Source organism: Lepidochelys kempii, chromosome 12 (assembly GCF_965140265.1).
Source record: "Lepidochelys kempii isolate rLepKem1 chromosome 12, rLepKem1.hap2, whole genome shotgun sequence".
NCBI classification, from domain to species: Eukaryota; Metazoa; Chordata; order Testudines; family Cheloniidae; genus Lepidochelys; species Lepidochelys kempii.
Window position 1 is genome coordinate 13210644 of NC_133267.1, and position 16952 is coordinate 13227595.

Sequence of the window (16952 nt, forward strand, 5' to 3'; positions counted from 1 at the left end):
AATGCATTTTTGACTGGGTTTCTCAGCTTGTAAAACCAGTCTGGGATTGGCATCCAAAATAGGTAGAAATGGTTTGCTCAGACACATGGAATAAGGATCTTGTTCCTGGATCTAAGAGGAAAGATTCAGTCTAATAAGTCTTGGGGAGAAACAGTGTGGTAAGAACATTATAACAACATAAGCACCTATGTGAGGAAATAAATATTCATTTATGACTGGCAAACAGTTCCTTTTACTTTTCCGTACTGAGACAGTATTAGTGTTTCTTTGTTTCAGTATATTACTTACCTTTGAAAGTCTGATTCATTAGTTTTTGTGCCTATTGATATTTAGATGACAATTTTCTTAGACTTGTAAATGAACATATCTCTTTATTCTTCCCAAATCTGTTGACTGCTGCCATTAACCTCCAAAGGCTCAAGCCTGCAACCACTTACTCAAATAAGTAATTTTACTTAAGTAAAGTAGTCCAGTTGAAGCTCTGGCCGCTTTGTCTTCCTTTTGTGGAGTAAAATTCTAAGGGGGGCAATACTTATTTTTGTATCAGTTAGATGGAAAAAACACAGCTATCACTTTTCTGCATAAATTACACAAGTATGAGGGGTTTCAGAGTAACAGCCGTGTTAGTCTGTATTCGCAAAAAGAAAAGGAGTACTTGTGGCACCTTAGAGACTAACCAATTTATTTGAGCATAAGCTTTCGTGAGCTACAGCTCACTTCATTGGATGCATACTGTGGAAAGTGTAGAAGATCTTTTTATACACACAAAACAGCATCACTTGCCCCATAACCTCAGCCGTGTGGAACACAATGCTATGCACAGCCTCAGAAACAACTCTGACATCATAATCAAAAAGGCTGACGAAGGAGGTGCTGTTGTCATCATGAATAGGTTGGAATATGAACAAGAGGCTGCTCGGCAGCTCTCCAACACGACTTTCTACAAGCCATTACCCTCTGATTCCACTGAGAGTTGCCAAAAGAAACTATAGCATTTGCTCAAGAAACTCCCTGAAAAAGCACAAGATCAAATCCGCACAGACACACCCCTGGAATCCCGACCTGGGATATTCTATCTACTACCCAAGATCCATAAACCTGGAAATCCTGGGCGCCCTATCATCTCAGTCATTGGCACCCTGACAGCAGGATTGTCTGGCTATGTAGACTCCCTCCTCAGGCCCTACGCTACCAGCACTCCCAGCTACCTTCGAGACACCACTGACTTGCTGAGGAAACTACAATCCATCGGTGATCTTCCTGATAACACCATCCTGGCCACTATGGATGTAGAAGCCCTCTACGCCAACATTCCACACAAAGATGGACTACAAGCCGTCAAAAACACTATCCCCGATAATGTCATGGCTAACCTGGTGGCTGAACTTTGTGACTTTGTCCTTACCCATAACTATTTTACATTTGGGGACAATGTATACCTTCAAATCAGCAGCATTGCTATGGGTACCCACATGGCCCCACAGTATGCCAACATTTTTATGGCTGACTTAGAACAACGCTTCCTCAGCTCTCGTCTCCTAACGCCCCTACTCTACTTGCGCTATATTGATGACATCTTCATCATCTGGACCCATGGAAAAGAAGCCCTTGAGGAATTCCACCATGATTTCAACAATTTCCATCCCACCATCAACTTCAGCCTGGTCCAGTCCACACAAGAGATCCACTTCCTGGACACTACAGTGCTAATAAACGATGATCACATAAACACCACCCTATACCGGAAACCTACTGACCGCTATTCCTACCTACATGCCTCCAGCTTTCACCCTGACCACACCACATGATACATTGTCGACAGCCAAGCTCTGCGATATAACCGCATTTGCTCCAACCCCTCAGACAGAGACAAACACCTACAAGATCTCTATCAAGCATTCTTACAACTACAATACCCACCTGCGGAAGTGAAGAAACAGATTGATAGAGCCAGAAGAGTTCCCATAAGTCACCTACTACAGGACAGGCCTAACAAAGAAAATAACAGAACGCCACTAGCCGTCACCTTCAGCCCCCAACTAAAACCCCTCCAATGCATTATTAAGGATCTACAACCTATCCTGAAGGATGACCCAACACCCTCACAAATCTTGGGAGACAGGCCAGTCCTTGCCTACAGACAGCCCCCCAACCTGAAGCAAATACTCACCAGCAACCACATACCACAAAACAGAACCACTAACCCAGGAACCTATCCTTGCAACAAAGTCCGTTGCCAACTGTGCCCACATATCTATTCAGGGGACACCATCAAAGGGCCTAATAACATCAGCCACACTATCAGAGGCTTGTTCACCTGCACATCCACCAATGTGATATATGCCATCATGTGCCAGCAATGCCCCTCTGCCATGTACATTGGTCAAACTGGACAGTCTCTACATAAAAGAATAAATGGACACAAATCAGATGTCAAGAATTATAACATTCATAAACCAGTTGGAGAACACTTCAATCTCTCTGGTCATGCGATTACAGACATGAAAGTTGCGATATTACAACAAAAAAACTTCAAATCCAGACTCCAGCGAGAGACTGCTGAATTGGAATTCATTTGCAAATTGGATACAATTAACTTAGGGTTGAATAGAGACTGGGAGTGGCTAAGTCATTATGCAAGGTAACCTATTTCCCCTTGTTTTTTCCTACCCCCCCCCCCAGACGTTCTTGTTAAACCCTGGATTTGTGCTGGAAATGGCCCAACTTGATCATCATACACACTGTAAGGAGAGTGATCACTTTAGATAAGCTATGACCAACAGGAGAGTGGGGTGGGGGGAGGTATTTTTTCATGCTTTGTGTGTATAAAAAGATCTTCTACTTTCCACTGAATGCATCCAATGAAGTGAGCTGTAGCTCACGAAAGCTTATGCTCAAATAAATTGGTTAGTCTCTAAGGTGCCACAAGTACTCCTTTTCTTTTTACAAGTATGAGGCTACATCCCATAAAATTTACTACACTGTTGATGCCTCATGTATCTAGCATGGTAGCAAAACACATCTCTGATGCAGCCCCATGTACCAGGTACATCACCAACATCCCATTGGAATATTATCGCTTCAGCAAACACAGCACTACTCCTGGGGGAATTCTGTGCCCCTGTGGAGGTACAGAATTTATATCTTCTGCAGATTTCTTGGCTCCCCCGCAGAAAAATGGGGGAGCAAAAAATCTGTGGGGAACAAATGCTGGGAGCAGCCAACAGCAGGGGGCAGATCACCGTGGTGGGGAGAAGGGAAGCTAGGTGTGCATGCGTTGAGAGATTTTAAGGTGGTGGGGCTGGGCCTGTGCTTGCATGCGAATGAGTGAGAGAAACTCACTCTGTCCGTCTTGCGTGCTCGCTGTTGCTGCATCCCAGGCTTGGAGGCGTAGGGATGTGTGAAGCAGGCTCTGTCCCTGAGACAGAGCAGAAACATAACAACTAAGCAGGCAGGCTGCTAATGTTCCCATTGTTAGTCAATTAAGGATCCTTTACCTTGCCAGAGTGGTGTAGAGCAGTGCTTCTCAAGCTATCTAATGTGGGGGACCGACAATTTTTTTTTCCAATGTGCACGCAGACCAGCAGCCGATGGCTTGCGGACTGGCACCGGTCCGCGGACTACCACTTTCAGTAGCACTGGTGTAGAGGAGCGTTATTGCAAATGATGGTAACGGAATCCTCAGCTAGGAGCGTCTATGTGCTTTCTTGCTTTTTTTTCCTGTGCCAGAGAGGCACAATCATAGAATCATAGAATATCAGGGTTGGAAGGGACCTCAGGAGGTCATCTAGTCCAACCCCCTGCTCAAAGCAGGACCAATCCCCAACTCCCCAGATCCCTAAATGGCCCCCTCAAGGATTGAACTCACAATCCTGGGTTTAGCAGGCCAGTGCTCAAACCACTGAGCTATCCCTCCCTAAACAATGGGTTAGATTACAGCTCAGGATCTATTTTACTTAGTCATTTTTAAAAAATGCAAGACAATGATTAGCAAGACAGTATGACTTTCATGTGTGAAGTCTGAGCAATTTAAAGCGACATTCTACTTTACAGAACACCAAACACCAAAATAAAAGTAATGTAATTTAAATGAAAATCCAGGATTATAACTAGAATGCAATAAACACCAATATAAGAGTATCAAAGCAGTTGCAGCCTCTTGCGGAGGCAGAGGGAACTAAAGATGAGGATGAACTACGGGAACAGCTACATTTGGGGAGAAAGCTTAGACTGTTACTTTTTTTGTTGTTTTTAGGACTTAAAATTGAGGACAAATATAAATTTGGACTTCACTCAATGTGTGTAACCTCTTATCAAAGGCATGGTTGAAACTCCACCTACTTATGCACTTGTACTGGTAAATGACAAATTATTTTTAATACATATTTTGAATATAAAGGTCTTGCACTGAAAATAGATCAGCATTGTAATTTCAATATTTCCTTTAAAAAGTTATTTCATGTTCAACTGCTTTTGTGATATTGATTTTTAAAGTAGTACAACAAGCAGCATTTTGTTTAAGATAAAGTTGCATTTTTCTGCAATAGAAAAATAAGACTATAAAAATAAAGCTCCTGCTATTTCCAAAAGAAGCTGTATGAGAACTTTGTCAGTGCAGTGTTCCCAAGGAAAAAATAGCACTTTATCTTGTATTTGTTTGTAGATTGCAGCAATTCACTTTCAGTAGATTTGTGTGCAAAAGGCCGAACATATAAAGAATGTTTTCCATGTACTGTTGTGCTCACTGGAAATAGCCTGAACAGTGTTGACAAAGATATATACAGGTGAGCCAAATGGGACTATCATCTAAGACTTAGAATGGAGGAAGAGTGACTACATTAGGAGCAGTGAAAAGAAGGAAGTAAATGGGTTTCTAATACAAGGCTTGTTTTACTTTATACCTGTACACAGATGTGCTACCAGCCATGCACAGAAGATGGAAGTGAACTGCTGGTGATGACCAATTGCCCCTTATGTCCAAATGATTTGAAATGTGGCATCTTTAAGATTGCTATTTGCTATTTTCTATTTTATTCAATGTATACAGAACAGGTCTTGGTATGAATATTTCCAAATAATAGAGTATCATCAGTGATCTTTTCATACAAAACTATATCTTGCTCAATAGAACATACACACTTGGTCTTGCTCTGGAGGAATGCTTTAACAATATCAGCTGATGCATCAGAATATTGCATCTTCAATGCTTAATGCTTGTTTCCTTTTAAACAGAAAGAACTGGGGAATCTGAGAAGGGCCCCACCCCAACTGCAATAAAAGTTCAACAGCCCAATAGCCCCAACAGGCTGAAGTTATTACCAGCACAGAGATCTGCCTCAGCACGAAACAGCTTGTCCTCAATAGCACATGACACTGGGGTACAAGCACTGAGCATCACACTCGAATTTCAACCTTTCCTTCCTGGGTTGAGGGCCCCATGATATAGGGGCCCCCTGTGGCTGCAGCTTTGGCTATAGTGCAGTGAGAGCATATGGTATATTCTGTTAAGGATGCTGACCTAGGAAATGTTAATGCTCAGCACCTTGAAGCTACTATGCAACTTGCAGGATCAAATCCTAAGCAAAAATGTAAAAATAAGGCTAGAGACCCCAAGAGTCAAACAGTCTGAGCTATAATTAATATAAACCAAGAATACACACAATCGTTATGTCAAGGGAGGACTCACTTTTAATCAAGACAGATGGAAAGATCCCATTAAAGGAAATGCATATTCCCAAACTACCTCCCAAACTTTATTATGGAGAGGTCTCCTGACATACAGTAACTCAGCTTCCTTCATCTGAATCACTTTTGGAACAAGTTATACATAGAGTACTATGTAAAGATTAGTTACTGTATGTTAACTGTCTCAAGTTTTACTTGTAAAGGTCTTCCTTCTACTGTCCCAATAAAATCATACCAAGTGAAATGAACCAAGTGGCCTTTCAAATAGACTCTCTGTAGTTACCTAAGGTCACCAAATTCAACACAAATGGCTAGAGGCTCATACCTTTGTGTATCATAAATTACCTTTTTTTAAGTGACTGCCTAATGATAATATACCGAGCAAAAGGCCATAAAGCTCATGTTTCCCTCTTGCAGCATGGTATGGACAACTGATGAGAGCTAGATATTTCATGGACATCTAATGTCAAATGGAGAACACCCTCTGGAATTGTTCAGACTGGGGGTTCCAGCCTGACACATGAAAGAGACAGATCTAAGCTATAACATTCAGATTTGTATCTGAATCTCCCAAAGGTATGGGCTGTGGGAGGAAGCTTTAGGCTTTGTTGCCTGATTCAGGCCTCTCTGAACAAAGAAATAAACAAAAAAGCCATCTGAGTCTAGATTACTGTATTAAAGTATTACTGCACTTTCACTCTTCAAAGCACTATATAAACATTAAGGGACAAACTCTTCAGCCCAAATAACAGCCATGGATGGCCCTGAACATGGCCGTGCTAATGAAATTCCCCTGTGCTGTGGGACACTGGATGCCAGACGCCGATGTATGTATGGGTCCACCATTTTCTGCTTGGTGTCGAGCACAAGTGTGTGGAGATTGCTCCATGCTAGCATGGAGGCAGATCTTGTGCTGGAGAGGAACACATTAAATGGACCCATGAGTTCATGGCTCCTCTAGCTAACTCCCTGGGACAATGGAGACCAGTAGCTTCAGTAGCTACTGTAGCTGTGAGGCTTCATTAGAAGCAATGGAGAAGAGGGTTTCCTTCACTCCATGGAGTAATCCTGTGCCTAGCCCATTTATTATTTTACCAAAAGCTATGCACAGGGATAAATCTTATTCCCTAGTTAGTTAAGGTTATGTTACCTAGTTATGTTATCATGCATACAGGGCAAGCTGGAAGCCTCCAGTTAATCTGTCTTGTTGAAAGAGCTGGAAGAAAAGACTCAGGAGGGACTGCCTGGCTTTTTAGAGAGGGAGGAAGTTAAGGGAAGCATTTGGGAAGTGGAGTGGTAGTAATCTTTTGAGGCTCTAAGAGACCTCCCCACCCAGCAAGAAAAATCACCCTGAATTCTCTGAACAAAAAACACAAACTAAATTAGATGGAAAAAATTGCAAGTCATTTTTAATGTTTGCCCCTTCAAACAGAACTGAATTCCACTGTGTAATTTCAACCCTATTTTAATTTTGTCATTGATGGCATGTACTTCTTTTGATGTGCTATTTAAGAATGTATTAAATTTGCATTCAAAATATTTGTTTTAAATCAACACTTGATAAAACTACAAAAGCAAAATTTATCTTTATTACCAGAAGCGTTGAGAGTTAAAAATGGCATTCCTCTTAGATGAAGGAAATACATCATCCTATTACAGTATTTGGTTAGTACAATCCTGGATCCTGGATCTGAGCGTACATTGGAGTGTGCTTTTCAAGAATGCAAAAGATGAATGCTGTATTCACCCAGCACCCATAAATCAACTTGAAGAATTGCAAGAATTGCAATTACCTGTTGCAATTTTCTCCAATTTATTATATGAAATAATAACATGAGAACTAATTACAATAAAGAAAAAAGTTCAGGTGCTACAGTGTTAGTTCAACATCTAGGATCAAGTGTCAGTGCAGATTAACAAATTTCATTCATTTTATCTCCAGTACTGGAGACACGCTGCTACTAGCTTTAATAGTCAGGAATGTCTGTTAGTTAAATGACTTTGTAAAGGCAGTCAAGTGAGGGAAGACAGCGACAGTTTAATTAGGCAGCTTGCTATAACTCTATCTGGGAGCTGTAGGCACAGGACTAGAAATAAATGTAAAACTGCACTCAATAGTGAGGAGCAATAACAACCAAAAAGAAGACAGTTTTGATGGCAGGGTCTCTCATTTACTCTGGCGTCAGGTTGGCTACAGGTGAACGGGAGCAATGTAACCGCTGCAGCAGAAGAAAGGTGAGGTTAAGAGAGCAATCATTTATCTTGTATTGATTTCTGGACACTGTGTCCTAGATACATTCCAAGATAGAATGACAGCTTTCTGCTTTGTGTCTGTAAGAGAAGAAAATGACTAGTACCTGGACCCTTTGTTTTCCTATCATATTTCCTTTTAGAAACATACTACACTTAGATTTTTTCAGACAGGGAAATCCAAACAAGTTTATCACAGAAAAGGAGGGTTAGGGGGTGGTTAATCAGCCATTTGTCTTTGCTGCTCTGTAACTTTGAGTCAAGGGGTCAAAACCAAGCACAATTGAACCATTTGGTTTTATCTCAGGTAACCCCACATCTCTGGTAATTAAACCCATTCCATTCGGTCAGAGTTCCTGTCACTCATATTCAATGTCTGTCATTACTGAAAAATGTTTCATGACATATTACACTGACAGAACCACCACTGCAAGACTGGCAAGATTCCCCCGGCACCAAAGACAATGGAAGCTTCTTTCAGACCAGTGATGTTTAACGTTTTATGTGCTGACATTGTGACTGTAACTGCAATCCAATGAAAGCCTAGTAAATGGAAGATTAAAACAAAACCATACTTTATCTACTTCAGAGACTACCAGGCAATATCCAAAATAAAAAACTGGCAGCTCCAAGGCCATTTGTACAAAAACACTATGTCTTTACAAAAAGGTATACATACACACACACACACACACGCATGCTCTCACTTAAAATGTGCCAATATACGAGATTCATTTTATTTCTAGCAAGATGGGCCATGCCTTTTTCATTCATTTGCTAATCACAGCAATCAAATTCTCTTCTTTCTTTCACAGTTTATAAGCCTATAAACTAAAAAGAGCAAGTGGGCAGCAGAATGTGGCTGTTTAAAGAGAATAATCTTACCATATGTAAAAGACAAAGTCTAATGCCTTAGCTTTTGAAGTAATTGTTGCCTGTGCTGTACTCCCACTACAGGAGAGAGACCATGTTTCTGAGAACATAAGAATGGCCAGACTGGCTCAGACCAAAGGTTCATCTAGCCCAGTATCCTGTCTTCCAACATTGTCCAATGCCAGGTGCCTCAGAAGGAATGAACAGAACAGATAATCATCAAGTGATCCATCCCCTGTCACCCATTCCCAGCTGCTAGCAAACAGAGGCTAGGGACACCATCCCTGCCCATGCTGGCTAATAGCCATTGATGGACCTATCCTCCATGAACTTATCTAGTTCTTTTTTTAACCTTTTATAGTTTTGGCCTTCACAACATCCTCTGGCAAGGAGTTCCACAGGTTGACTGTGTTTTGTGTAAACAAATACTTCCTTTTGTTTAAAACCTACTGTCTATTAATTTCATTGGGTGACCCTATTCGTGTGTTATGAGAAAGCGTAAATAACACTCCCTTATTTACTTTCTCAACACCAGTCATGATTTTATAGACCTCTATTATACCTCCCCTTAGTCATCTCTTTTCCAAGCTGAAAAAGTCTCAATTTTATTAATCTCTCCTCGTATGGAAGCTGTTCCATACACCTAATGATTTTTCTTGTTCTTTTCTGAACCTTTTACAATTCCAATATATCGTTTTTGAGATGGAGCGACCACATCTGCATGCAGTATTCAAGATGTGGGCTTACCATAGATTTATATAGAGGCAATATGATATTTTTGTCTTATTATCTATCCTTTTCTTAATGATTCCCAACATTCTGTTCACTTTTTTGGTGACTGCACATTGAGTGGGTGTTTTCAGAGAACTATCCACAATGACTTCAAGATCTCTTTCTTGAGTGATAACAGCTAATTTACACCCCATCATTTTATATGTATAGCTGGGGTTATATTTTCCAATGTGCATTACTTTGCATTTATCAACATTGAATTTCATCTGCCATTTTGTTGCCCAGTCACCCTGTTTTATGAGATCCCTTTGGAGCTCTTTGCAGTCTGCTTTGGACTTAACTGCCTTGAGTAGAACACTGAAATCAGTCTCCTAATTATCAGAGTTGTCCCACTGGGAAACTTTACAAGAGACACCGTATTCCATTACTTCTCACTTTCATTGGAAGGAACTGTGACAAAGTTCCTCCTCTGCCTTGGTAGGTCCTGTGCTTATTGGCGTATTTGCTCACCTCAGAGGTTCACAGCAGCCCTCAGTTTGGCCACTTTCGTGGCTCAAATCTGCCATTCACTCAGTTAGCCTCATCACTGGCCAGCATGGAGAAAAGGAAGAAGAACAATCCCCGCAGTCTCTGCTGATCCACCTAGTGGATCAGGGAACAGGCCAGAGACCTTCCCCTCCGGTGGAACCCACAGTCCAGGTCAACTCCTCGGTATCAAGTAGGGAGTTGGGGGGATGGGGGAAACCCAGGCCCGCCCTCTACTCCGGGTTCCAGCCCAGGGCCCTGTGGATTGCAGCTGTCTACAGTGGCTCCTGTAACTGCTGCGTGACAGCTACAACTCCCTGGGCTACTTCCCCATGGCCTCCTCCCATCACCTTCTTTATTCTCACCACAGGACCTTCCTCTTGATGTCTGATAATGCTTGTACTTCTCAGCCTTCCAGTAGAACGCCTTCTCACTCTCAGATTCTTGCACCCAGCTCCTTGCACGCATACCACAAACTGAAGTGAGCTCCTTTTTAAAACCCAGGTGCCCTGATTAGCCTGCCTGTCTTAATTGATTCTGGCAGCTTCCTGATTGGCTGCAGGTGTTCTAATCAGCCTGTCTGCCTTAATTGTTTCCAGAAAGTTCCTGATTGTTCTGGAACCTTCCCTGTTACGTTACCCATGGAAAAGGGACCTACCTAACCTGGGGCTAATATATCTGTCTTCTATCATTCTCCTGTAGCCATCTGGCCTGACCCTGTCACAGAACATAATTTATCATCACAGACAATGCATTTTTTTCCTCTGTAAAAGTGCTTATGCCTCAGTCTAGTACAGGCCAATTGTGATGCAAGTACTTTTATTGAATATTTTATTGTGATTTAGGTAGGCTTAGTACATTTAATCACTTCCTGTAAAATGTATGGGGGTGAGATCTTTCAACCCATTTGACTAAAGCTTTAAAAGCCATTGGTGAGAAAATGACTACACCATGTTTAAAATTCCATATAAATGTATCAACTTTTCTTACCACTAAAATAGTTACTAGACTCCCATTGGTTGTTTTGCTGGGCACCAAAAGCAAAAAGAAAAACCTGTAATCAGCAGAAGTAGCTGAGTGAGGGGCATAAAGTCATCTGGACTAGTAAATCATTAAGATTTGATAGTACATTGCTTAAATAGTATAAACGTTTTATAGCATTTACTTCATCATTTATGGTTTCTAAGCTTATGATGTATTTCTAGTTTGATAATAATTTGTATTGTACTGTGAAGTACAGATCCACACACTGCTTTTAAACAGATTTAGGAACTGCAATATGCAGCAATAAAAACACAGTTTTGATATTCAGTAAGAAATACAGTATATGATAAAGAATAGCACAATAACCCAAAATAAAGCAGGATAACATAGCTCCTATAACTAATGTAATGCATCTATACTTGAAAGAGCTTCCTAGAATGATGTTTCATCTAAAAAGCCCAAAATTCTGTTCATATACCCATTCTTTTCTACTAGGGATTTCCCCTATTTTCCTGCACTGAATGGTTCTATATTTCAGACAGTGAGCAGTGTTCAAGATCCCAAAGTCCTATGGCCAAATACTCAAAATTAATGATATTCAGGAGAAGCCTAGCAGGGGAAAATGTGTTGTAACAATTTTTCTAATGCTGAAATACCACATCACCAAATGTTCCTGTCAAAGCATGGTTTAATTACCTTGGCACCCATGCCACTTATAATCACCTGTCATTAGCAACAATGCTTGCATCTGTTTACACGTCTGTCAGAAACGCCAGCCCAGCTGAAGTCTAAGAAAAAAGACAAGTTTTACTAGGACATGACCCAGATGTGAAAAGGTCATCTTAAGGTTATCCATCCCCAGAGTGAAATGTGCAGATCATCAAAAAGGTAGCAGTGTTCAGTGGACATTTTTAACAGATGTTTTTTAGGAAGCACACAGATCTTTGTTAATATTTCCCTAGTTTATAATCCACTCAATTTTTTTAATATAAAAAGGCTTGATGTTATCAAAGCAATAATTTTGTAATTTCAAAACTTTATTCTTTTTAACATTGTTCTGGGCTTTGGGGTTTGTTTTTTGGTGGAATATCTTCCAAATTTAGCTTCCTTTTACCCAGGGTGATAATAATTTGCTGGACTCTACTCCATTAAATTGTTCATTTATTGATTACCTGTTTCCTTGAAGGCAACCTAGAGTCCAGCTTCTAGAGTAAATATCTTTCTAATTGAAACAGGCATATAGCATATAGTTCCTTTAATAACAGAGTGAAGCAATGATGTCAAGTGGCCATTTCTAAATTGTTAAGAATCTATTGGCAATAACATTGTAAAAACTTCAGATTTTGCCATGCTGCAGCTAAAATCCAATTCCATAAAACCAATTCTTCATACTGCTTCTGAAAATTCACATCTCTGGCAGGCTGCCTCTTCAAATGTCAATGGGCTAGTCCAAAAGTGATGTCTTGCTAATTCTGGTTTGGATTTCTCCCACAGAGGGAGGACAAAACCTTTCATTTGAGGCTAACTTTGCTCCACTATGTCTCTACAGATGGCAAAGTGAATTTTGTAGATTTTTATGGTACTAAGAAACAGTATTACTTTGGTCCTAGAAATCCATCTCAGTAATGAGATTTTGGATCCAGTGAAGTTCTTTATAAGCAGCAGAAATAGGTAAAATAGATAATGTGACATCTTTTCTTGCACTAACATATGACTCCTAATCATACTCAAAGATATAATTCTTCAGCGGAGACATTGTAGGCAGTTTTTAGGATCTCTCTCCTTTATGAAGTAATATAATTAGTTTGTATTTTGACATGTATTTTCATTAGGTATTACAGGTTGTTTATTTCAATACATAACTTACCATTATGAAGTTTTTCACATGCTGGCAGGGTCTCCTTCTCACCCCTACACTCCTATTTACGACACCTCCTCTGAACATAGCTTTTCATAGTTAACATGCATTTGGCTTATTGACTTATGCCACCTTCTAATAGATATATCAGAGTTACTAACCTGCAATACTACCCTTCTTGTTACTACAACTGTTTTTAACAAAATATATTACTGTACTTTATCTCATTTTTCTCATATATAAAAACCATAACATTGTCAATCCCCTTCCCACCACAAAAAGTATGTGTATTTTTAGCTACACAGATTCACCAACCTGGCTTCTATGAAAGTCATTATATATTATAACATAACACCATTCATTCAAGGATGTCAAAGTACTTTAACAGAGGTAGAATAAGTATTTTAACTACATTTATGTGTGAAAATTTGAGACAGAGAAATTAAATCATAGTTCTACACCCCAAAGTTACTCAGAACTGGCCTCCTGCAGACTCTGAATTATGTTTTGGCAAACCTTGCTTACTAGGGGGAAGTAAGAGGTCATACTTTCCATCAATACAGCATGTATTTAACAGATGTGTGTGTGAGCGTACGTGCATGCACAGTGGGTGGGGTAGGAAGTTATTCAAATTGAGTAACCTGACTAAGCCAAGACAGAACTCATTTCAGTATTGTTCATGAAGTTTTTAAATTAAAGTCTTGAAAACAAAATTTATTTCCTTACTCAATTTTTTTTGCTGAGTGAGTGGTGGTGAACAATGAAGCATTTTGGCCAGAATCTAGCTACTGTGTAACAACCTCTGGAACAAGTAGGTATGTAGTCCACATACAAACAAATTTAGCACTCAGTCCTGCAAACACTTACTGTCTGCTCTAGTACTTACTACCATTACTACTCACAATAGACAGCACTACAGCCAGTAGTAAATGTTTTGAAGGAATGGTCCTTTAATATATGCCTGTATTCTTGCTGGGAATAGCCCACTTACATACTCATTTTTCCCGTTCTCTGCACCTGCATGTGTGTAGCACAATGCACAGTTGTCATTGCTGCCTTTGTGGGTACACGATTGTGCACAGACCATCCCATGAACCTTATTATGAGACCTCATCTTTGTGTCACAAGTGCCTGCATAGAAGTGCCTCTGACTTTGAAAGGAGTCGGAATGTAATTCAATAGAAGCTGTGGACTTCAGTCTAGGCCACAATTTTCCCCTTAATAAACTGTCATAACTCACTGTTAATTGCAAAGATTTGAGTGTTGTAATAGGTTGAAGCTATTACCTGGAGGATTGGGAGAACTCAAGGTATGTATTCATTCTGGACTGAAAAAAACCTTGGAAACTGACTTTTTATTTGGCAAAGTTTATTGTATGAAGATTTCTACATCTTTAGATTTTTTCAAACAGAAGTTTGCAATTGTTATAGAAACGTGGCAACATTTAATGGTAAATTTTAATGCATTTTCTACTCCTGTAACACACGTGAAAGGAAGCCAAGAGCTCTTTTTCTTTTACATTATAGTGAAACCCAAACTAGTCTGAATGACTATAAATGGTTACTGTTTGCCTTGGCTCCTACCTGTATCAGATTCAGACTAAGGAATTTTAGGGAAGAAATTACATGGGATAAAATGGATATTTCTAAATTACAAGCCTGCAATTCCAGTTGCTCAGTATATTAGTTTTCTGTCTCACCAAAGAATTCCGTAGAGAAAATTGTGGACTCTGACAACAAAGGATCAAAAATATTTACTTTCATGAGCCAAATGCTTCTTGTTTAGATTATAATGGAGATAGAAAATACAGGTCAAGATCAGTTATATTTTATTAATGAATTTAACAATGGTAGGTTACCAACGGTGTGAAACTTGATTTTAGTCTCTGCTTTAAAATGCACATAATTACATTGAAACCAGTCTCACACACTTTTTGTTTTTTTAAGCTTTTAGATTCTGTACGTTTCTTTTTTTTTTTTAAGTTATAATATTAAAAACTGAGGGGGAAACAGGCATTGTCCATACCATAACTGTTCAGTGAGAGAGGACTTCAGTCTCCAGGATTGCCAACCCACCTTTCTTCATGAACACTAAAAATTGTTTGCATTGTTACACTGGTAGATATTAAGGGCACAAATATGGACTGTCAGATGCCCGTGCAGATGGCTAAGTGGTCTTAAGGCATCCTCTTACTCCTCTGCATGAACTACCCTTGTCTAATAGCAATGTTGAGGGGAGAACAACATATGCGGGGCTCATACTCCCTACACTTCCAGGCAAATGGATGAAAGAAGGTGGGCATGGGAAGAACCTGGACTTCACTCCTCTAAAGTGTGAATTAGAACAGCATAGAGGAGAAAATAACCTGTGCAAGGTATAAAGCAGATTACTTTCCCTCTGGTGCAAAGGGATAACTAGGGCCTACATTGTGATTCCTAGGCCTCAAACACGTGCTGCCTCCTTAAATCAGGGCTTATGGCAAAGCCACAACTGAGCTGTAACTAGGCAAATTCATTTTAAGAGATACACCCCAAAGCAGTAACCAGTGAATTAAAGGGAAACTGATTGCACCTGGTTCACAAAGAGCCAGGCCTAATTTTCAAGCATCACAGCTCCCATTGCCTGTAATGCTTAGCACCCTGAATAACAGGCCTAACTTTTGAGCTTATAAGTGAATGATGAATCCTTCTGCTTCTGGGGTAGTACCACAGAGAGCCAAATCACTCCCTGCGCATGTTTTTCCTGTGTAGCAGCCAGGAGTTGGAACGTTTTGTTCTCTTGAAGTGGAGTGGTCCATCAGTGCAGAAGCTGTGTCCCGCCACATGCCACACAAGACAGCCCCCAACCTCAAGGAGCCACAGTCTCATGGTATCCATGACTGCTATTGTCCTCTTATTACTCATCAGTAACAGAGGGCAGGATTCACTGTGGAGCGGCAGAACCAATGTAAATTAATGTTAAACAGAGTAGTTGGCAACCCAACTCCATACCATCTCCTACTCTACTACTTTCCATACAGGACTGCTCTCCCCATAGAGAACCCACACAAGATTAGGGGAGAAGAAAAATTTTCTTGCCTAAACTCCTGGGGACAGGCACCATCCTATTTTTCTAAAGCATCGCACTCTGCTGCCACTCAGCAAATAATCAATAACAACTTGAAACAAGCCAGCAGACCTTGTACTCCAAATTCCTAGGTTCTATTGTACCTTTTCATAACACAGGATGAGTTGGAATACAGGATAAGAATACAGTACAAGATAAAGCCCCAGGTCTAACACTGGTATAACTCCACTGCTTTCCACTGAGTAGTTCCCAATTTATACCAGTGTCAGCAGACAAATTAGCTAGTATGTCTGTGACCCTATAATAGTAGCTGAAATAGCACAGAAGAGTCTTCAGCATCAGTTTAACTAAGACCACAAGAGTTTACCAGATATTCACTAAAGATAAAAAGCTCCTAAAATTACTAATGAGGAAATGTTTGTAAGATTTTTCCCTAAATAAAAATCGTACTTCTATTCCTTATTCTTAACTGATGAAGTTATTCTTCATGTAGCTATGACGCAGACTGATGCAGCTTTCCCATTGTGCATGCAGCACTGCCAATGCGAAGCATTCAAAACTCATGAGTCAGGTTCCAAAAAATCATGGCTACATAGCATAATAAATCTGGGGTCTCTTTACTTGCCTTCTCAGCAGCCATGAGGGCTGGAAACTTACTTTAAAAAAAAATTGTAAGCTAAGATTTTCACGTGATCACATGACTCCAAAAATACCAAATAATGTGAGATTCATGATAAAACTGTTAGCGTTAGCATCTCCAAGCCCAACAACGTCCACATCCTCAACGTCCCAGGCAATATGTGAGCACAGGCCCAGTGCTGTCCTTCTAACAATCTGGCATCTTTAAATGCAATTTAGCTCTTATTAGATAAGGAGTGATATTGACCAATGATCTTCAAAGACCATAAAACTCATCCTACTTTCAGTAGGCCCCAGGCTGAACGTGGTTTCGTTTATATAAAATTAGCACTTTATCTTT

The 16952-nt window shown here is 40.1% G+C and overlaps 1 protein-coding gene across 7 annotated transcripts in view; it reads right to left on the reverse strand.

The window, feature by feature from the left end:
- The window catches only part of FTO (FTO alpha-ketoglutarate dependent dioxygenase), a 326144-nt gene that overhangs the window by 129006 nt on the left and 180186 nt on the right, over nt 1-16952 (reverse strand). Inside the window, exon 9 of one of the 7 annotated variants that reach the window (XM_073307613.1) lies at nt 11773-11837. The exons of the other annotated variants lie outside the window; for them this stretch is intronic. Coding sequence (XP_073163714.1) covers nt 11813-11837 — 25 coding nt within the window. The 3' untranslated portion in view covers nt 11773-11812. The remainder of the gene's footprint in view (nt 1-11772; nt 11838-16952) is intronic. 7 annotated transcript variants of the gene reach the window in all.